This window comes from Trichomycterus rosablanca, chromosome 23 (assembly GCF_030014385.1).
Source record: "Trichomycterus rosablanca isolate fTriRos1 chromosome 23, fTriRos1.hap1, whole genome shotgun sequence".
Taxonomy (NCBI): domain Eukaryota; kingdom Metazoa; phylum Chordata; class Actinopteri; order Siluriformes; family Trichomycteridae; genus Trichomycterus; species Trichomycterus rosablanca.
The window spans coordinates 5,838,580-5,862,578 of NC_086010.1; the positions used below are offsets into that span (position 1 = coordinate 5,838,580).

The window sequence follows — 23,999 nt, forward strand, 5'->3', positions numbered from 1 at the left end:
CTCCAAGTAACCTGACTGCATGTCTTAGGACTGTGAGAGGAAACCTGGAGAAAACCCACACGGACATGGGGAGAACATGCAAAGTCCACACAGAAAGAACCCAGATCGCTCCTCCTGGGAATCGAACCCAGGACCTTCTTGCTGTAGGCAGTGGTAGCTTAGTGGTTAAGGTACTAGCCTGATGATCAGAAGGACACTGGTTTAAGACCCTGGTTTAAGACACTGTTAGAAGATGATAACATCTAACAGTGTAAAAATACAGGGGTTGGACAAAATAACTGAAACACCTGGTTTTAGACCACAATAATTTATTAGTATGGTGTAGGGCCTCCTTTTGCGGCCAATACAGCGTCAATTGGTCTTGGAAATGACATATACAAGTCCTGCACAGTGGTCAGAGGGATTTTAAGCCATTCTTCTTGCAGGATAGTGGCCAGGTCACTACGTGATGCTGGTGGAGGAAAACGTTTCCTGACTTGCTTCTCCAAAACACCCCAAAGTGGCTCAATAATATTTAGATCTGGTGACTGTGCAGGCCATGGGAGATGTTCAACTTCACTTTCATGTTCATCAAACCAATCTTTCACCAGTCTTGCTGTGTGTATTGGTGCATTGTCATCCTGATACACGGCACCGCCATTGGATGCACATGGTCCTCCAGAATGGTTCAGTAGTCCTTGGCAGTGATGCGCCCATCTAGCACAAGTATTGGGCCAAGGGAATGCCATGATATGGCAGCCCAAACCATCACTGATCCACCCCCATGCTTCACTCTGGGCATGCAACAGTCTGGGTGGTACGCTTCTTTGGGGCTTCTCCACACCGTAACTCTCCCGGATGTGGAGAAAACAGTAAAGGTGGACTCATCAGAGAACAATACATGTTTCACATTGTCCACAGCCCAAGATTTGCGCTCCTTGCACCATTGAAACCGACGTTTGGCATTGGCACGAGTGACCAAAGGTTTGGCTATAGCAGCCCGGCCGTGTATATTGACCCTGTGGAGCTCCCGACGGACAGTTCTGGTGGAAACAGGAGAGTTGAGGTGCACATTTAATTCTGCCGTGATTTGGGCAGCCGTGGTTTTATGTTTTTTGGATACAATCCGGGTTAGCACCCGAACATCCCTTTCAGACAGCTTCCTCTTGCGTCCACAGTTAATCCTTTTGGATGTGGTTTGTCCTTCTTGGTGGTATGCTGACATTACCCTGGATACCGTGGCTCTTGATACATCACAAAGACTTGCTGTCTTGGTCACAGATGCGCCAGCAAGACGTGCACCAACAATTTGTCCTCTTTTGAACTCTGGTATGTCACCCATAATGTTGTGTGCATTGCAATATTTTGAGCAAAACTGTGCTCTTACCCTGCTAATTGAACCTTCACACTCTGCTCTTACTGGTGCAATGTGCAATTAATGAAGATTGGCCACCAGACTGGTCCAATTTAGCCATGAAACCTCCCACACTAAAATGACAGGTGTTTCAGTTATTTTGTCCAACCCCTGTAAATATGAATTTAAATGTGGAACATGCATTCCTGTCACAAGTGAAAATCAAAGCCAGGGCCTCATAAACCATATTGCATTAAGAGTCATTAGTAAATATGCCCTGCCGATCCAAAAAGCTGTTTTTTTATGACAATAATGGATGGTAGAGATTAATGAAAGCTCATTTTCTTTATGTTTATGCTTTTTTTTTTTAAAGAATGCAGGTCTTACAGCCGCTCAGGTGGCGCAGCGGTAAAAAGACACACTGCAACCAGAGCTGGATTCTGAGTGCCTCGTATCGAATCCAGCTCTGCCTCCCCGGTTCGAGGCTGGGTGGCTGTATGAGCAACGATTGGCCGGTTGCTCAGTTGGGGGGTGGGACAAAGAACCGGATGTGGGTCTCCCTCTGTCAGAATGCGATTACGACCTCTGTCGGCTGATTAGAGGCGCCCGCACAGAGATGAGGGAGAGTGCCTTTAGGGTGTGTCTCTCCGCATGCAATGCTAGGTGGCGCCAAACTCATCAATGTGCGGGTGGCAAAAATGCATCCGGCTGCTGCGCATGTTTCGGAGGGGATATGGGTTAGAGGTTATATGGGTTATATGGGCTAAAGGGGGGGGGGGGAAACAAACAAACAAACAAACAAACAAAAAAAAGAATGCAGGTCTTTACATAATGGTGGACCAAGTAGTGGTATTTCAGTTTTAACCTTTTCTCTTTGTCATGAATGTAGCCAAAATGTAAAACGTGACATTAAAATCCTAATAAATAAATAATTATTAATATTAATAAATTATAATATTCTTAAATGAAAAAAAATGCCTGATTTAAATGAGTTTAAAAGATATGATTACAGCATAGCAATTTTATATTGCCATAAAACACAGCAAAAACTATGGAGCTTTTTCATTAATAATTAATAAAACAATCATTTACATGATACTTAAATTATTAACAAAAAATTTTCTTAAATTATAATGGATTTCTAGTGAATTAAAGAGGGTGGGTGTGTTTTTATACAGATTGTATAGTAATAAGCATAAAATTTAATGCTATTTCAACTTTAGAAAACTTTAGGATCACAAAATGCTTATGATGTTACTTTATCCTGTCAGGGATAAAAGCCTAAATAGATTTTAGTACACTTTACTGTGAACCATATGTGTGATATTTATTTTAATTGGTTATATGTAGTTTTATGTAGTTTAATTGTCCCAATTTCTTCTAAATGCATTCGCAATGACCAAAACTACTAATGATGGCTGGACAGTTATAAAAATATGCACTAACCATGGACTTTTTCTTTTTTGCTTGTAAATGAAGGTAATACACACAGTATTTTTAATGCACTGATATTTTATTCACCCAATGGTGTAGATTAGGGAATAGGAAAAAGGGTCAAGAGTGAGAGGGAAAAAAGATGTAGAGCATTTGTCCTATTGCTGGGGATGATGAGTTTTATGTAAAAATGAGACATGAGACAAAAAGTCAAATTTAGGTTAAATTGGGTTGGACAGAATAATTGTCTCCTCTATCAATCAGAGTGAGACCAATCTTGGGAGTTTAAAAGTGCTTTAAGTAAAAAATTAAACAGCCAATGGAATATGCTAAAAATGTACGTAAAGCAGTATCAAAATCGGTCACATATGCAGGCGTAAATGCAAAGATACACATACAGTCTTAAACGGAAACAACAAGAAAATGCTAAATAGTTGGATAAACATTTTGTAATGAACAAACTCAAGCCAATCACTTTTTATCTGCACTTTACAATGGGAATATGAATATGTAACTACATTACATACATAACATACATACGCATTGTAGCTACAAAACACTAAAATATAAACTAAAAACACATTAATACTGTCTGTTTTTTGTAGATAGTGGACACTGTACATCTTCTTGTTTCTTTGTTATGGGGTTAAGGCAAGCACAAGGCCTGCTTAGGCCAACTAGCCAACCTGAATATCAAGCTAACTAGCCGGTTAAGAGACAGAGTAGCCATCTATTTATGAGAAATAGATAGTTACTCTGTCATTTTCAGGGTTATAACAGAGGAACAAGAAGTGCACTATCTACAAAAAACAGGGAGTACAACATGTCTAAAATGTCATTTAATGTTTTATAACCACAATTTCGTACATATTTATATATACTAAAGGGTATGAAGTGTTTTAGTTGCTATGATCTTGTAAGTCATATTTTATATTTATTTTATTTAGACATCTTTTTAAACATCACACTACAAACAGGAATTACTTTGTGTTTATTTGGGGGATGTGTTGTAGCTATTACAGACTGTATGTATATTCACCTATTTACACCTGTATGGTTTGGTACTGTTGTACTCACATAGGAAAATATTGTTTAAATAGGAAGAATTTAGCAAAAAATAATTATGAAATAATTTGGAGGAAACAGCATTTAAAATTAAAAAGCTATAAAGGAGGCAGGCAGGAAAGACAATAAAATAAGTTGGTTAAAGTAGGTGTAAAGGAAAATTAAACAAATCCACGGTTGTTTCTCTGCTGCTTTCGTTTGTCTTTGATCAATAGTTGCTTCATCCACCACTGGTCAAACTCAACACAAAGCTTTCTGATGTGACCAAGCTTGTTCTGACAGTACAAGAGGCGCCGTCTCAGCTTAGTTTGGTCCAGGTTGTGCTACAGGTAGAAACACAGAGACAATTTACATGTTATTAGTTTTACTGTACATTATTATTATCTCTTTATTAATAATGCTACACATTTTTGTCCAAACTTACCCCTGGCAAGTTCATGTCTGCTTGCGTGTCCTCATGCACTTTCTGTACAAAGAGAATTAAAGCTATTTATTATGAAACAAAAAAATCACAATCCAAGTAAGCACAAGTCTTGTAGTAGACAATACTAACTATAAACCAAAGCACCAAAAAGCAAAAGAAACTAATAAGTTTTCATTCAATTTTCTACTAAGCTAACGGGAATCAGTTGTGGTTGAATTTACTGTGCATTAATTTGGTGGTATATTCTCCTTTTTTACCTACACCCTGTATTTCACTCTATGTACCAAGCTCATTTACAAAGTTGTAAGCTGTGTTTTTAGTTTGTCTCTGTACCTGTCTGGTGTTCCTACCATTTTTGGGCTTGACTGCAGATCACTGCATGTTTCAGTGCCATTAATACGTGCATGAAGGGCACAGTACTGTTTGGACACTTGTTCGTACACTCTCATGTACAACTGCCTCTGAGACATCGTCACCACTTTAGAGTATCTCCTGCAAAAGAAGCAGAGAATTCACGTTAGTGCAATGTTCAACCAGACTACACTGTACAAAAGTATTTGAAAGAGTGAACTACAGATAAAGCAGTTACAGTTAGTGCAGGACAATTAACAGATAATCAAACAAACTCACATTTTGTATTCAGGGATCTTCAGGGTGGACCTCTTATTGACCAAAATTGTTCTTGCACGGTCTATAAGAAGAACAAAGCTGTGATGTTAAACCTTTTATTATTACTAATACTCTTACTGTAATTTATTATTTACAGTAAATAATCCAGTGTTCCCATATAGTATAGTTCCCATAGTATACAGTAGTATAGTGAAGTATAGTATAGTTCCCATAGTATAGTATAGTATATTAAAGTATAGTACAGTTCCCATAGTATAGTATAGTTCCCATAATATAGTATAGCATAGTATAGTATAGTATATTATAGTATAGTATATTATAGTATAGTATAATATAGTTCCCATAGTGTAATGATTTTGTAACAACCTGAACCACTGTGTTAACTAAATGTTTTATGGCTGTTCAAATAATGCTAAAATAGAAATGTAATACAATGTTTAATTTCTTTATTTTTAAGGGCAAATCAGTGACCAGAAGTGAATTATATGATTAACATGTGACTGTGAAAGGAAATTGGCACCCAGTTAATCAAATCACTATGTTATAATCATTAAATGCACAGTTTAAAGTGGATTAAGCTGCTTATACTATGGTTGTTACATTTACTTTGAGGAAAAATAGCACATAAACCCTTGAAATTCACATACTGGCTGGTGGGAGTCGCTGTCCTTCCTCAGCATGGTGCCTTTTGCTGGGTGACTCTTCTACATCAGCCTCCCTGCACCTCTTTTTACCTTCAGGGGCATGAAGCTGATAGCAACAACAAAATGTATTCGGGATGTTTATGTTTAGAAGACATGTAAATATATCTGTTTAAAAAGGCCTTTTTGCAACACCATATTGTCAGTCCTTACCTGCTCCATAGGTGCTGTGTGTTTATACTGTGATAAAAATCACAAAGTTTAGAAAATGTAAAGTCTTTAGAAAAGGAGCTGAATAGTCTCTGTCTGTCTCTCTCTGCTGTTCAGCTGAAATGTGAATTACGGCTCTGCTGCAGGTTACACTGATTCTTATGGAATGTTCGGCTCTATGACATCACTGATGCTCAAAGCCCAATACATACTGTATACAGTGAACTGAATTCAATAGAAATGTATGGAAGATAAATTTATGATTATAAAGCACATTTAAATCAATAAATACATCTATTTACACATATCTGGTTTGTGATCTGTTCCATATTGACCTGGCATTAACAATTTTATTCACTCTTAATGTGTCTTGCGCCCCCCCAAAAACACTGGGTGTTAGTAAAACCCACAAATACGCTTTTCAGTTATTTAGAAACAATTTTCACTCAGTCAAAAGCAATGATTGATCTAAAATTGAATTGGATAAATGTACTGGAAGAATGTCAAAGTGGACACTAAAACACTAAAAATACACGTCAGGATTTAAACCGCAAAAGTGACTTCTTCTTCTTTGGTCATCCACTTTATATACAAACAGAATGAAGTTTAACACCACTGCATAATAATGTAGACATTCACGTGTTTATTGTTTGATGTAAATAATCCAAATAAAATACATCCTCTCCTGGGCCTTTGTCCCGCTCGGTTGCGGGGTCAGCGCTTTGGCGGATCATGATCCGCGCATCGACTTGGCACAATTTTTACGCCGGATGCCCTTCCTGACACAACCCTCCCTATTTTATCCGGGCTTGGGACCGGCACTACAATGCACTGGTTTGTGCATCTAGCGGCTAGGTATCTATAGGACAATTCAGTGTTTCCAATTAGCCTGGTGGCATGTCTTTGGACTGTGGGAGGAAACCGGAGCACCCGGAGGAAACCCACGCGGACACGGGGAGAACATGCAAACTCCGCACAGAAAGGACCTGGACCGCCCCACCTGGGGATCGAATCCAGGACCTTCTTGTTGTGAGGCGACAGTGCTACCCACTAAGCCACCGTGCCGCCCAATCCAAATAAAATACATAAATTCATTAATTCATTCATTCACAGTCTGAATTACCACGACTTCATCACTTAATTCATACAACACCCTGGACAAGTCGCCAGTCCATCACAGTAATACATATAATACAATTTAAATAATAAATTTCATAATACACACAAAAACGTTATTTTAAAACAATTAAAACAACAAGAGCAACATTTTCAAGAGTGTTTTAATTTCCTTCAATGGACACAATATCTTGTGAATGGATAATTCATAATTGGTAGCTACATTTATGCAGGGACCCATCGTAAACAGGCCCAACATTATAAATAATACTTCTATAATGTATATAACATTATTCTTCACATTTAAAATAACAATATTAAATAAATAATCACATAAATTGCACACTTTTTATCCATTTTGTACCATTTAGTAAAATAACACAGGGTTTTTCAAACTCTGGGCTGCGACCCTTGAGTGGGTCGCAAGCAAAAAAAAATGGTCTGCAGAGAGAATAATAATTAAATAAACGAATTTTAACAGGCACATAAACATGAAATAAGCTTGTACACGATGGCCCCCTTGTTACATTTTGTAAACCACAGTGGTTCAGTCATTAATTAAGTATTTTCCGTTTGAAAAAGACTGAAATAGCAGATTGCATGTGTTTAATAAGTAGCAGCATATATGATTTCATTAATCAGCTCTTTTCATATATTGCACATTTAGTTCTAGTCTTAAAGCAGAGTCACCATTGAACAGAAATGCAGGAGCCATTAAAAACTCATTTTCTAGAAGCATTGCTACAATTCTGATAGAGATCTATCAACCTTGGAAAAGTGATATGCTCATAGATAGTACCTTCATCTACACATCCATTGGGGACAAGCAAGAAGTGTTTCAGCCATGCACATTGTTACAGAGAGTTTTCTCAGGACCAATACTTATGGAATCACCACGATATCTATAAAGCATGTTCAATATTCGTTGTTTAATACCATGACTCATTAATTGTCCTTGAGCCCAACTTCGGCATCATTTTTTAAAATCAGCTCATTTTTACTCTAGTTCACACAGTTTGACTGAGTCGTGGAGGGTAGACTGCACCCTAATGCCTGGATACAGAGGCTCAGTGAATTTTGTATGGTATGTATACATGTGATGCGTCCTGCCAGCCAAAATGATAAAAAAGGAGAGCGTGCCAGCCTGCCAGTCTAGATAGATGCCCATTCTTTTGAAAGGATTTGATGGAACAGTTAAGACTATCTCCTTCTCATCGTAACTGACGTAACAGCCATAACCAACAGAACAAAACATTATCCAGGATTTTTTGTTCATCCCCAGTTTACAGTCTCTGCTTCGACCTTTTCGGTTGATTCCTTTGTAAGTGACTCCCATATAAATGACATTGCCAGTCCACTCGGCTTCCCAGTAAAAACGACCATCACTCATTGCTTCTTGACACAAAACTTGAGAGTAAAACTCAAACCGGTCCTTATGATCTGCGTACGGCTGCTCTTCTTTCTTCATTGTCGCCTGTTTGGTACCAGTCAGTAATAGAGTTCTGTGTGCCGTGTTCGGGTCAACGTTGATCTTAAAGGCATCTGAAAGAAGGAGTGAAAGAAAGTGAAGATCATTACTGCAGTACTAAGATTTTTGCTGGAACATTTAATTGACATACATTGGTAAGACAGTGGTAGCTCAGTGGTTAAGGTACTGTACTCGTTATCAGAATACTGCCAAGTTGCTGAAGTTGGGCCACTGAGAAGGCCATTAACTGTCAATAGCTTGAACTGTATTCAGTCAAGTAGTCAGGAAGTCGCTTTGGATAAAACCATCTGTTAAATGCCATAAATGTAAATCTGAATGTTTCCTGGAACACATTTCCGGTGTTTAGCAGATGTTTTTATTAAGCGAATTCCAATTGGGGTCCAGTACCTCAACACCACACCATTCAGTGTGATAAATGTAGATTCAAAAGTGCATGCTCTCCAAACAGATAGCATACTTACATTTCTTCAGTCCAGGTTTGGTCCTGCAAGCCCCACCATGTTCCACACTGTAAGATGAAGAGAGAATTAGTCAGAGCTGTGATTACTGACCCCATGGAACCATTCAAACTTCCCAATATATCCAGTTTCTCTGTGCTCTCTCTAGCAATCTCTGCCTCTTGCACAACACCTTTGTTGGCTGAGAAAGTTCGTATGCTAGCAGACATCTTATCCGACTTGTGAGACCACCATCTGCTTCTTTACACAGGCAAGCGGGAAGCATGCGATTCTCCATCCAGCCTTCTCTTCTTTAGATCCAACCAACAATATTTGAACTCTGTATTAATGCGCTCGCTTTTGGGGTAAATTTGAATCTCTACTAAACTGATAAAACCTACAGAAATAATTGTTTTATTTAACCTTTATTCCCTTCACCTTAATTTCTCCAGTTTCCAGTGAGGATCATCTCGTACTGCAGAGAGCCGCTTTACTCCGGACTCTCCTGGATGATTGTAGCTAAGATCTAACTCTTTCAGTTTTGAATGATCTGAGCTGAGAGATACAGCGAGAGCACAACAGCCTTCTTCAGTAACACAACATCCTGAAAGCCTGTTGAAAAATAAACATAACACTTTAATTAAAATACAGTATTTTACAATTGTTAATTAATATGGAATTCCTAACTATTTTTATGATATAATAATGTTAGAACATTAACATAGCAAAATCAACAGTATAGTGCAATAGCTTATATTTAAAAATTCCAATGACAATCACATTATTTTAAAGTAAATAATGTAAATGGAACATGAAAGGATGAAACATTATATGTGTTTGCTATCCAGTTAACAGTGGCATAAAAATATTTGCCTCTTTTCTTATTTCTTCTACATGTTTAAGCAAAATTTAAACTGGACCAAGACAACATAAGTGAACAATTAAACCTACTCTATATCAGAAAATCCTGATTGAGAATGTCAGGTCATCAAGGATTCAGATGAGCGATGCAACAAAACAATGATCCAAGAGCAAGTCCATTTCTAAATGGCTTAAATTAAGGTTATAGTTGTCCAGTTACAGTAATGTGGCTACAGTTTTTATTGTTGCTTTTAATTATTTGCTTTAGGCTTTTTAGATGAATCCCTGAGGAAGCATATCATGGTACTCTTGTGCATTTTCATCCTGCCTTGTGTTGCGGATTAATGATTATGGACCCTGGTTTAACCCTATTAGTCTTCATTCTGATAGCTACTTTGGACTCGTTCAAATATTCTTTTCAGATTAACCTCAGTAAAAACAATTCCCATGCGTCCTTACCCCAGTCTCTGCAGTTTGCATTGTGGATGCTGCAGACCAACACAAAGCAGCTTCACACCAGAGTCCAACAGGTCATTGTCTCTCAGATCCAGTTCTGCCAAACAAGTCCCGGAGCGCAGGACAGACGCCAGGTTTGAACAGGACTTGTCTGTAATATTACACCAGCATACACTGCAGAAGAAACAAATGTATAGATAACTCTGTGCCATATTTAAACAACACTTTTTGTATTTATGTAGAGTTGTAATCAAATTCTGGTACAATACTTACACTATATGGCCAAACTAATGTGGACCCCCCCTCCCCCATATACTGAGTAGGTATTTATAACACATATATAACACAGTTGAGATCAATTCAAATGTTGATTGCCAGCCAGGCCTTCTCATTCAGCATCACTGCCTGGCCTCTCACTTTTCTCTTTTAACTGAATAAACTCACCTAGACCCCATCAAATATCTTGTGAAAAACATTCTCAGGGGAGTGAAGGCTGTTATAGCCACAAAGATAGTGGTGAAGCTTCATATTATTGCTCATGAATTTCGAATAGAATGTCCAACAAGTGTCCAACAAGTGTTACATAAGTTTATAGCCTCATCTAAATTGGTTTCGGGTAAACATTTGCATTACAACATTTTAAAAAGACACTGCTGATTGTGTGTAGATGTTTAAGATATACAAACGTGCAGACATTAATATTCACCTCAGTTTTTCTAGTTTGCAGTTTGAACTGATTAATCCAGCACAGAGTAATTTCACTCCTGAATCTCCTATAAAATTGTTGCTGAGGTCAAGGTCCAACAGGTGTGTATCTGCTGACTGTAGAGCCGAGGCTAGAGTTTCACACGTCTCGTCTTCAATACTAACATCAGCAAGTCTGCAGATGAGCACAAAACATGTCAACAATTAAAATAACATTACAGAAATAACACATTTAAAAAGTAAAATGGCATACATATTGAGAGAATCTATTGCAAAATAAGTGCCTTAGCCCACAACAGGTTTAGAGTTTGGTTGCAATCGTAATCTCACCAGGAGGTCACAGCACAACATTAATCCTCAATCCCTAGTTCTATTAATTGTATCCTGTCAAAATTTGTGTAAAAGTGTCTGCCAAATGCATGAAAGTATTTTGTGTAACTGTGCTCTCAAATGTGGCTAATGAGAACAACTGTGTATCATTAGCATAAAAATAAAAGTCAGAATGTAAAGTAACAATAAAGGCCTCAAAACAGAACCTTGTGGGACAACATACTGCAAACTATTCTGTGTTTATCATTTTTAAACTGTGGATAAAAACCTTATACTCTTGAGTTTACAGTCTGGATTCATCAGTCCAGCAGCAAGAAGTTTTACTCCAGAATGGCCAAGATTGTTGTAGCTGAGATCCAGTTTCTCCAATTTGCAGTTTGGATGCGTTAGTCCATCGCAGAGCTCTTGCACTCCGGAATCTCCCAGTTTATTGTAGCTGAGATCCAATTCTCTCAAGTGTGAGTCAGGTGACTGCAGAGCATTTTTCAAAGCTTCACAAGATACATGGGTGAGGTCACATCTGTCCAGCCTGTAGGGTAAAGAACAAACTTTCAGTATTTGTTTAAATACTGAAATATTCTGCAGAATTTGAAGCAGAACCATGATTTTATACATGTTGTTTTGCAGGTAAACTAAATCCCTTCATAGGAAATAAAAATAAAGATTACATTTACCTGAGTTTCTGAAGTTTACACTTCAGACTTCTAAGTCCTGAAGAGAGAAGCTTTACACCAGAGTCCTTCATACTGTTACAGCCAAGGTTGAGCTCTTTCAGGTGTAAGTTACCAGCCTTGAAAACTGAAGCCATTAATTTGCACGACTGTTCTGAGAAGTTGGTGCCAGCCAATCTGCAAACATGAACAATTCAAATAAACTATGCATATTATGCTTTTGTCTGTGCAGTAATAAATGAGTCTGTATTTTAAGCAATATTTCTATTATACATTACACTGATGAGTACCGTCTCAAATACAAACCCAAGTATTTGCAGTTTACAGTCTGGATTCTTCAGACTAGTGCACAAAATTTTCACTCCTGTATGCTCCAATTCGTTGTGGCTGAGATTCAGTTTCTCCAGTTTGCTGTGTGGACTTAAGAGGCCGCCACACAGGAGCTTGACTCCCAGATCTCCCAAATTGTTGAAGCTGAGATCTAATTCTGTCAGGTGTGCGTTTGGTGACTGAAGAACTGAAGCAAGGATCTCACAGGATTCATCTGTCAGGCTGACGCCAGCAAGACTGGAGGGTTGTAAGCAAGTTCAAATTAAATCAATGACTCAACAGAAGAATAAGAAATACATGAAATGACAGGTTTGAGTAACAGATTTTGTGTTTAGGTCATGTTCTAGGTTATAGCATTAAATATTAAATATACACTATATGCTGTGACCTTAACTCTAGTGGAAACCTCTAGAAAAAATTATTTTCCAACACCTATGCCTGACAAATGACCCACTGACTAAACAGGCACAAATTTCCATAGATGCAGGCCTTCCCAAAAATTGGAGGCTGTTATAGTTGCAATAACATATTAATGTCCATGATTTTAGAATGTGATCAATAGAACAGAAATTTTTATGAATACTCCCACAAAGTTGGAACAATATAATTTGTTCTATACACCTGATAGCGAAGGGCGTGGCTAAAACACCTGAACTCAATTCATGATGAATGTCCACATACTTTTGACCACATATTTTTGTTAATAGTCTTTAACACTGATTTGATGCCCTGGTACAGAACAAGGTTTGAAAATAACTTACCTGGCTTTTCTTGAGGTCCTAACAACAGGTAACAGCCTCTGATATCCCTCAAGGGAAGTATTGTACATCTTTAAATCAAATTCATTTATCACATCTTCTGATGTTAGCAGCACATAGGCCAGAGCTGAACACTGGTCTGGTTTAAGCTCCATCTCTGAACGCTTGCCTGATTTCAAGAAACTATGGATTTCTCCCACCAGCGAGTTGTAATTCAGTTCATTCAGACAGTGGAACAGATTGATGGTTTGTTCTGCTGAGGACTCCTTCCTGATTTTCTCCTTAATGTAGTCCACTGTCTCCTCCAAGTTCTCCATGCTACTATTTGATATCAGACCTTTTAAAAGAGCTAGATTGGAGTCAAGTGAGAGACCAAGAAGAAAGCGCAGGAAAAGGTCGAAGTGCCCGTTGTCACTTTGCAGCGCTAGATCCACAGCACTCTTGTGCAGATCTGAGATCTTCTCTGGTTTGCTCTGATGTTCTGAGTCTTTTGTTAGAATGTTTTCATTGTTGTTCACAAACTGAAGTTGCACATAGACAGCAGCTAGGTGCTCCTGAATACTCAAGTGGACAAAGCAGAAGACCTTCTCCAGATACAATCCAGACTCTTCTTTGAAGATCTGTGTGCAGATCGCAGAGTACTCGGATGCCTTGCTGGCATCAATGCCACACTCAGTCAGATCTGTTTCATAGAAAATCAGATTTCCCTTCTTCAGCTGCAGAAATGCTAGCTTTCCTAGTTTGATGATCATCTCTTTGTCTGATGTCATCAGATCCAAGTTATCCTGAAACACTCCATGGTACTTTTTGTTCTTCACATGTGTCTGAATGAGGAGGAAGTGGGTGTACATCTGGGTCAGCGTTTTAGGCACCATGTCCGCTTGTTCCAGTGTCCTTTCCAGAACCATAGCTGATATCCAACAGAAGACTGGTATATGGCACATAATGTGGAGGCTTCTTGAAGACTTTATGTGTGCAACAATTTTATCAGCACAATCTTGATCAGTAAACCTTTTCCTGAAATACACCTCCTTCTCTGAGTCTTTGAATCCACGGACCTCTGTAATCTGGTCAACACACTCTGGAGGAATCAGACCGACTGCTGCCGGGCGAGAGGTTATCCACAAAAGAGCCGTAGGTAGAATATTACCCTGAATGAGGTTTGTTAGCAGTACATCTATAGAGACTTCCTTTGTCAGGTCGCAGCACATTTCATTGTTTTTGAAATCAAGAGGAAGTCGGCACTCATCCAGGCCATCAAGGATGAACACAGTTTTTGTTTCCTCACCTCTTATAGTTTTCAAGTCTCTGAGTTCTGGGAAGTATTGGTGCAGAAGTTGCATTGCACTGAATTTAGATTTCACCTTTAAATTCAGATCTCGGAAAGGGAGCGGAAAAATGAAATGAACATCCTGATTGGCTTTTCCTTCTGCCCATTCCAGTATTAATTTGTGTACTGATACTGTTTTTCCAATTCCAGCGATTCCCTTTGTTAGAACAGTTCGAATCCATTTTTTCTGTCCGAGTAAAGGTTTAAAAATATCATTGCATTTTATTACTTTCTCTTTCATGTTTTTGATCTTGCATGCCTCCTCAAGTAGCCTGACCTCATGTTCTTTGTTGATACCTCCATCCCCTCCTTCTGTGATGAGAAGCTCTGTGAAGATTTTATTTAGAGGAATCGGGTTTCCCTGCTGAGCGTTTCCTTCATTTATGCACTTAAATTTAGATCTCAGATGATTTTGTAGTTTAGATTTAAGCTGATCCTGGATGGTCTTATGATCACATCCTGAACCATAAAATAAGACAAAAATAAAATACTGGAAGTAAATGTAATAATATTAACATCACATTACCTTAACTTTGAAGTGAACACATTAGAAACACAGCTGCACAGGTGAGTACTAACTAAAATTAAAAGTTTACATACGCTTGTAAAGAATGTCACTGCATTATTGAGATTCTTATGAATGTGCAACTTTTTTTGTGACTACGATATTTGTCCAGATAACAATCAAAAATTCCACCATTAGACATTTATTGTTGGATTTCAATGGATTTGTAAGTTAAGTCTGTGTGTAAAAGATAACATCTTTGATTTAAAATCAGCAACCTAAAGCTTGACTAAAGCTTGCTGTTGAATACGTGGATAAATAAAACTTGGAGCAAGGGCTTCTAACACCCTCTCAGCACCATAACCATATAAGCTTGCTTTACTGTGGACAGTGGCTCCAGCAACAGACTTGTTTGTGTTTCTTACTGACCACCAAACACTCTTGTTTTATCTGACCACCCTAACAAATGTCCTTTTCGCATAAGGTAACATAAGGTCTTCTTCCTGACCTTGACAAAAGACCACAGTCACATGTAGACTGGTGTAGTTACAATAGTCATATTTACATTAACACAATAATGTAATTTTCAATGATTATAGAGATTATTAGCAGAATGAGGCCTGGCATACATCCCTAAAACCCCAATATGCAGCTCTGTGTCAAAATCTGCCATGACAGATGTTGGATTTTACTAATACAATTTTGCATGGTCCTGTTGGTTTTTGTCATAGAAAAGCTTAACTGTGAACTCAACTGACCACAGCACTTACTTACGCTGTCTTTCTGCATGATGTTTGGCTTCCTGTTTGCATAACAAAGTTTTAGGTTGCATTTCCTCATGTAGCAGTAAACTGTGCTGAGTGAGCTAAAATGTACCTACTTGTGACAGTCAAACCAAAGAAATGTCATGCAAAGCTGGAATTCATGTTAGGGCATGTGACTTTTGTATCAAAGTCTAGTAATTAAAAAAAACTTTTATAGGAACATCAGAATAATATGGTCCAATGATCAGATCTTTTTACATCTGGGTGGATTTTTGTTTAACGGAAACCAAAGCATGTCTTTAATCCACAATGTGAAAAACGGAAATACAGAAACCCCTACCTTTGTCCAACATGGCCTTTAGAGCTATCTTTAGGGCCATCTCAGAACCAAATTTCTCCAAAACAATTTTTGATAGTTCCTGAACATCCAGAGCTTCCCTGGGAGTCTCAAAGCATTCTGGGAATTGTTGGCACAGATAACAAATAAACTTGTCTTTGTCTAGACTGTTTAGAGTTTGCTCAAGCAGAAACTCTGTGTCTAGTTCATGAAGAATCTGTAACAAAGAAAATCATAACACAAAAAAACTTTAGTATGGTAAGGACAAATACATTCTGTAAACAGAATAAACAATATCTTTACAATAATAGTTTTGATTAAAAACTCACTCACACACACTGAGTCATCAAGTTTTAAATATTAAATTGTAACTAATGTTTTTAAAGAATCTTGTCTTGTGCACAGCTATGCAAGATGATTTAGTTTAAAGTGTCATCTTAGGCCTAAATACTAATGTGTGCACGCCTTAATTTAAATACCACCCATAAAAACAGATTTCTTCATTAATAAACAATTCAATACAAGATTTCTGAATTTAAATTAGTATCTGAAGTCAAACATACTGACGCTTAACTATTACTACATAAATTAATCTTATAAAAGTGTTCACTAGTAAAAAGATAATGTTCCTCAGCAATGGAATGGAATAAAGTAGAATATGCAAACTTAAATTGCCCAAATAAATAACTATGGAAGAATAATCATATTCATACATAAACACCTCAAGCTTTGAGAACAGTTTGGAATGTCGACTTTTATATAAATGCTCATGGTTTTGGAATTAGATGTCCAACAAGCTTATGGTAGGTGTTCACATACTTCTTGCCATAGTGTGTAAAACAGTACTATGTTTCACCTTGGTCTGATGTTGATTTTCAGGTTTATATAAATAAATAAATGCATGAACTGCAGTGCTTTGTTTAAACTGAAAAGCTTTTATATCTTACCTGAGCATCTATTGTGTAGCTTTTGTTGTGTCCTCTGTGTTCCAGCGTTGCACACTGTTTACAGATCTGTGTCTGGTCCGAATTACAATAGACTTCTAATGGTAATGAGTGCTTCAAACAGAGTCTTTTCTTTCGTTGCCCCATTGGTTTTGATGATGTGTAGTGCCCTTGTGCTACTGGTGCAGATAGATGCAAATTTATGAAACTTTTCCCACTTTTCATTTCATTGTGACTGATTTTCATCAAGCTACTTTCCACAGAGCTAGATGAATCTGATCTTTCGATTCTGACACTGAGAATAACAAAACACATAAAAACACCTTATTAAGTATCAGTATTTCATTATGCAATTATGAAACAAGGACATTTTATAATTTAATTTGTTTAATTTGTTGTTCAACTGTAGACCTTTTTCCATCGCTCTGTTCTTCTTGGCTGAAGTTAATCGAGTGGATCAGGGATACATCACTCTTCATGGACACAAAGCTGGGTGAAGGAGGTCTTCCTGCCTGCACCATAAACACATCAGACATCACTTATTGTACTTTGAAATCGTGTATGCATTTTATATAATTGTACTTGTTTTTGAAAGCTTATATTGTCTCCATTTTTTCTAATTTCATAAAGAATTTAGGCATCAGTTTAGAAGGACAAAAACATCATTAACAAAACGTTCTTCTTGGCTGAAGTTATACGGGGGATTCATCAGGGATACATCACTCTTCATGGACACAAAGCTGGGTGAAGGGGAGTCTGGTCTTCCTGCCTGCACCATAAACACATCGGACATCACTTACTGTACTCTGTAATTGTGTATGTATTTTATATGGTTGTACTTGTTTTGCATCAGTTCAAGAGGACAAAAACAAAATTTCTTTGTGTATCATTAACTGTAAAGTTTAGCTTTTTTTAATGTCACAGTTTCTTCAGTCTGAGCACCACATGTCTTACTTTATCTTCTGTTGTGTAGCTTTTGTTGTGTCCTCGGCTGATTTCCAACTTGTCACTCTCTACAGAGACACAGCTTTGTGCTGGTGAATCTGATCTCTCAACACTAACAGCGTAACAGAACAAATAATAATATATTCAGTTTATAATTATTCAGTGAAATAATGTTACTTTATTACAGTATTTTTGTTTTATTTAATTTAAAATAATGAATTGAATTTTAGATTTCTGAATTACAGACCCTTTTCCATCACTCTTTTCTCCTTGGTTGAAGTTATATGGGCGGATCAGGGATTCATCACTCTTCATGGACACACAGCTGGGTGAAGGAGAGTCTGGTCTTCCTGCCTAAAAACAGAAGTTATTGCATTTGCATTGAAAGCATTTGCATTGAAAGCATTTTTGCATTTAATTTTGAAAACACCTTAGGCATCAGCTTAGTGTTTAGTGATATCAAATCACTAATAGAATCTTGTTGTGTAAAACATATTGAGTACAAAATGTACATAATTTATATTAATTTAAATAATTAGAATCAGTGATAAGGACTATGTGCATGTAAAATAGATAGTGGTTTAGCCTTTTAATCTAAAAAAAGAGAAAAACAGACATAATACCTGAAGCAAAATTCCTAAAGAAAATGTTTTAAAAGTGTACTGTTGTAGATCTACCTTGAATAATCAACCGGTTAGCTAATCTAGGAATGATCAATAGCAAATAAAAACAGCTTAACAAAAATAACTCCTCTGTAGTTCAAAAATATGTCAAAGGTGACTGATTTTATCTAATCTTAACTGAATGGCTGGAATCTATGTATACTGTAATCTGTTTGTGGCACACAGACCTGATTCCAGCAGTGGCACACAGACAGACTGTGAAATATTGATTTTCCAAAAATGTTGGGACAGTTATGTTAAATGCTAATAGTCAAGAGACAGTAAAGCTCCCATTAGGTGTTATTTCAGTTATTTCGGCCACCATCGATGCTGTTAAAAATGTATATGACATTGTGTTTGAAGACGCTTCTGTTTTATTTCCTGTCTGATCAGAAAGTATTATATTTTAATGCAATGTCAGGTGGAAATTCTGAGGTAAGTTTACAAGGTTCATTTCAACTCTTACTGAGACAAGGACTTGGTACATTTAGGAATCTACTACTCACTGTTTTATAAACTGATTCTTCTAATTTTTTTGTGAGCCGCTTCCTAAATCCATCTTGCTCCTCCTCGCTTCGCGTGGAATCTTGTCTTTTCATGATTCGCTGGAAGACAGTCAGTAGCTTTTATTATTAATCATGCCAAGGCTTAGACATCTTGACAGAGCTACCAGGAATTACCACCATATCTTCACGCCCACATGTTCACAATACGGGTTGCAAAAGAAGAATGGGTCAAATACTTTTTCACTGCACTGCAATATTTTTACATAACCAAAAACAGTGTATCAAATATAATAGTTCTTAGTTTGCACCTTTGATGTAACTTGGATTTACCGTCTATGTTAGTTTTACTGTTTTTCCCAGAACATGCACAGTCATTGTAGCACTGTTCCACATTGTATTGTGCCACATGAAAACTGTGGGAAAACATTGTTCTTAATTATTCTTGGACTATTCACTTAAGTGGAGAATGTTGGTTTTTAAGGTGCTTTTTAAAAGCCAATTTTATACCAAATTATGACACCTTTTCAAAGATTATTTATTATTTATTTTAACACTTACCACACAAATATAACTTCCAATGCATCTGTGCATAGTATATTAGCAAAGTGATTTCAAATTCATAATAAGAAAGCTTATAAATGACATTAGATGTTAGAAATCCCTATATGATTAATCCTTCACTTGAATAACTTTTCAGTACTTCCTGACTCAGCAATCCTAGATGTTTTTTACTTTATTGTTTAAAGTGGCTATATGCTGGATGTCATGCTCTCCTTCTCACTTAAAATTGAAAAAAATGCAAACATTTATTTTATCACATTTTAGTGGAATTATATAAAATGTATATCAGCCAATATTAAAAATAACTAGTAAAAATGCTTATATACATATATTCACATATACATTTCATATATTTTTATGAAAGCATTTTAGCAGAAAAGTCTAAAGCAAGCTTATCTTCCCTGTTTTTCATTTCTTGATTTTTAAGTTTTTGAAATAGTGTAGAATATATTTTATGCATTTTGTAAAGGTAACATGATATATAGTGTAGCGTCGGCACAGGCTTTACCCAGAAAGCCTTGCGGCAGTGGTGTCTAAGCTCACCGTAGCCGTGTATCCCGTTGTTGGGAGTGGGGTGGCTGCGGTGAGGGTTGGGTAAGTAGCCTATATGTTTGTCTGTTGTATGATTGTGTGTGTGTATGAATGGGTGTCTGTCCCTAAACCATTGAATGAACTGCCAAAGGCAGCTCACTTGCGGCCCTGACGCTATCCTTCCTGCTCGCCGGCGCCACATTGGTGTCAGAAGTGGGATTGTGGCATTTGGGTGGCTCTGGTGGTACAGTAGGCCAATATGTCCGGTCTGTCTGAGTGCGCTAGCCCAGGTGGCTGTAGGGGCAGGGTGCCCGGTCCAGCAGTGGGTGGAAGAGCGGCTCGGCAGTGTAATGGGGTGCGGTCTGGCCGAGGAGCCACCCAGTGGACGCTGGTGAGTAGGTCACCGGGACGGTTGACCATTAGGGAGGGGGCAGTGTAGCGTCGGCACAGGCTTTACCCAGAAAGCCTTGCGGCAGTGGTGTCTAAGCTCACCGTAGCCGTGTATCCCGTTGTTGGGAGTGGGGTGGCTGCGGTGAGGGTTGGGTAAGTAGCTTATATGTTTGTCTGTTGTATGATTGTGTGTGTGTGTATGAATGGGTGTCTGTCCCTAAAGCACTGAATGAACTGCCAAAGGCAGCTCACTTGCGGCCCTGACGCTATCCTTCCTACTCGCCGGCGCCACAATATATTTTTTCAAATATTGGGATTATGTAATGTCCAAAGTAAAAGAACACAGACCTGTTATTTCAACTTGTCCCAGTGCAGTATTAATTACTGTAACAACAAACTGGTTATGCCAAGGTGATGCAAGTACGTTTGTACAATAGGTGGTAACTACCAACAGATTCCATTACTGTGCTTGACCACGTTATTACAGTAGACTAGCGTTGTTTACCCATCTGTAATGACACACGAGAAGTGAAGATGAAAGAGAAATAAGAACTGGGTACATACAGAGCAGATTTATACTGGTATGTTTTATATCAAAGTAAATGATGTTTTATAGCTAAAATGTTATTTTAATGATAAGTAACTTACGGATAACAACGATCTGTGTATCTCCGTCTTCAGCTTGAAATTAAACACTTCAGTTTTACTTTCGTTATTGGACACGGAGGGGGAGGAGAGGGAGGGAGGCTGCACAGAGAAGAAAAGAGGAAGAGTTCCTCGCAACTACAGGTCCTTCTTTATTAACACCAATTTAAAAAAGTCCTAAATATCTAAAACATAACTCAGAAGTGTAGTAGGGACGTGAATAAGCCGAGTAGATCTTCATAAACACAAATAGTTATTAGCTGCAGTGCGCGTGATAGATTACATACTGTTCCAGTATATACTACATACTGTCTTAGTATACACCAGATACTGTTCCAGTATATACTACATACTGTCTTAGTATACACCAGATACTGTTCCAGTATATACTACATACTGCATACTGTTCCAGTATATACTACATACTGTCTTAGTATACACCAGATACTGTTCCAGTATATACTACATACTGTCTTAGTATACACCAGATACTGTTCCAGTATATACTACATACTGCATACTGTTCCAGTATATACTACATACTGTCTTAGTATACACCAGATACTGTTCCAGTATATACTACATACTGTCTTAGTATACACCAGATACTGTTCCAGTATATACTACATACTGTCTTAGTATACACCAGATACTGTTCCAGTATATACTACATACTGCATACTGTTCCAGTATATACTACATACTGTCTTAGTATACACCAGATACTGTTCCAGTATATACTACATACTGCATACTGTTCCAGTATATACTACATACTGTCTTAGTATACACCAGATACTGTTCCAGTATATACTACATACTGTCTTAGTATACACCAGATACTGTTCCAGTATATACTACATACTGCATACTGTTCCAGTATATACTACATACTGTCTTAGTATACACCAGATACTGTTCCAGTATATACTACATACTGCATACTGTTCCAGTATATACTACATACTGTCTTAGTATACACTACATACTGTTCCAGTATATACTACATACTGTCTTAGTATACACCAGATACTGTTCCAGTATATACTACATACTGCATACTGTTCCAGTATATACTACATACTGTCTAAGTACACACCAGATACTGTTCCAGTATATACTACATACTGCATACTGTTCCAGTATATACTACATACTGCATACTGTTCCAGTATATACTACATACTGTCTTAGTATACACCAGATACTGTTCCAGTATATAGAACATACTGCATACTGTTCCAGTATATACTACAAACTGCATACTGTCTTAGTATACACTACATACTGTTCCAGTATATACTACATACTGCATACTGTCCCAGTATATACTACATACTACATACTGTCCCAGTATATACTACCTACTACATACAGTCCCAGTATATACTACATACTGTCTTAGTATACACTACATACAGTCCCAGTATATACTACATACTGTCTTAGTATACACTACATACAGTCCCGCAGTATATACTACATACTGCAACATGTCCCATGATATACTACATACTGTATACTGTCCCAGTATATATTTACATTTACATTTTCGGCATTTAGCAGATGCTTTAATCCAAAGGAACACACAGTACAAGGCTCAAGTGCCCAACTGTGGCAACCTGGCAGTGGTGGGGCTTGAACTAGCAATCTTTTGATTACTAGTCCAGAACCTTTACTGCTAGGCTACAACTGCCCTGTATATTACTACAAATCTGTCCCACTATAAACAAATTTCTTGTGTGTGTAAACATACTTGGCAAATAAAGCTGATTCTGATATACTACATACTTTGTATTTGCAATTTGATCATACAGTACTTATACACAAAAGTTGTTGTATTCATTTTGCTTCGGTGAAAAAACACATGGAAGAATTTCAGGTCACAGAAACACTGGATGCAAGGCAGATTTATATATTATAATAATATAATATAATATATATATATATATATATATATACAGTGTATCACAAAAGTGAGTACACCCCTCACATTTCTGCAGATATTTAAGTATATCTTTTCATGGGACAACACTGACAAAATGACACTCTGACACAATGAAAAGTAGTCTGTGTGCAGCTTATATAACAGTGTAAATTTATTCTTCCCTCAAAATAACTCAATATACAGCCATTAATGTCTAAACCACCGGCAACAAAAGTGAGTACACCCCTAAGAGACTACACCCCTAAATGTCCAAATTGAGCACTGCTTGTCATTTTCCCTCCAAAATGTCATGTGATTTGTTAGTGTTACTAGGTCTCAGGTGTGCATAGGGAGCAGGTGTGTTCAATTTAGTAGTACAGCTCTCACACTCTCTCATACTGGTCACTGAAAGTTCCAACATGGCACCTCATGGCAAAGAACTCTCTGAGGATCTTAAAAGACGAATTGTTGCGCTACATGAAGATGGCCAAGGCTACAAGAAGATTGCCAACACCCTGAAACTGAGCTGCAGCACAGTGGCCAAGATCATCCAGCGTTTTAAAAGAGCAGGGTCCACTCAGAACAGACCTCGCGTTGGTCGTCCAAAGAAGCTGAGTGCACGTGCTCAGCGTCACATCCAACTGCTGTCTTTGAAAGATAGGCGCAGGAGTGCTGTCAGCATTGCTGCAGAGATTGAAAAGGTGGGGGGTCAGCCTGTCAGTGCTCAGACCATACGCCGCACACTACATCAAATTGGTCTGCATGGCTGTCACCCCAGAAGGAAGCCTCTTCTGAAGTCTCTACACAAGAAAGCCCGCAAACAGTTTGCTGAAGACATGTCAACAAAGGACATGGATTACTGGAACCATGTCCTATGGTCTGATGAGACCAAGATTAATTTGTTTGGTTCAGATGGTCTCAAGCATGTGTGGCGGCAATCAGGTGAGGAGTACAAAGATAAGTGTGTCATGCCTACAGTCAAGCATGGTGGTGGGAATGCCATGGTCTGGGGCTGCATGAGTGCAGCAGGTGTTGGGGAGTTACATTTCATTGAGGGACACA

At 37.8% G+C, this 23,999-nt stretch overlaps 2 protein-coding genes across 2 annotated transcripts; both read right to left on the minus strand.

Annotated features, from left to right (window-relative positions):
- Window positions 1-2,838: 2,838 nt before the first annotated feature.
- LOC134301268 (RNA polymerase II elongation factor ELL3-like) lies at window positions 2,839-5,843 on the minus strand. The gene is made up of 6 exons (XM_062985899.1): window positions 5,741-5,843; window positions 5,534-5,636; window positions 4,887-4,947; window positions 4,607-4,748; window positions 4,257-4,298; window positions 2,839-4,155 (listed from the first exon to the last, which is right to left on the minus strand). The coding sequence occupies exons 1-6, from the start codon at window positions 5,747-5,749 to the stop codon at window positions 3,994-3,996; spliced, it is 519 nt and encodes a 172-aa protein (XP_062841969.1). The 5' UTR covers window positions 5,750-5,843; the 3' UTR covers window positions 2,839-3,993.
- Window positions 5,844-6,999: 1,156 nt separating this feature from the next.
- Window positions 7,000-21,040, minus strand: LOC134301360 (NACHT, LRR and PYD domains-containing protein 12-like). The gene is made up of 17 exons (XM_062986029.1): window positions 21,014-21,040; window positions 20,714-20,874; window positions 18,884-18,982; window positions 17,963-18,069; window positions 17,725-17,827; window positions 17,182-17,539; window positions 16,774-17,065; window positions 15,830-16,043; window positions 12,894-14,679; window positions 12,109-12,369; window positions 11,806-11,979; window positions 11,400-11,660; window positions 10,803-10,976; window positions 10,100-10,270; window positions 9,218-9,391; window positions 8,804-8,850; window positions 7,000-8,395 (listed from the first exon to the last, which is right to left on the minus strand). The coding sequence occupies exons 6-17, from the start codon at window positions 17,304-17,306 to the stop codon at window positions 7,851-7,853; spliced, it is 4,224 nt and encodes a 1,407-aa protein (XP_062842099.1). The 5' UTR covers window positions 17,307-17,539; window positions 17,725-17,827; window positions 17,963-18,069; window positions 18,884-18,982; window positions 20,714-20,874; window positions 21,014-21,040; the 3' UTR covers window positions 7,000-7,850.
- Between the last annotated feature and the right edge of the window lie 2,959 nt (window positions 21,041-23,999).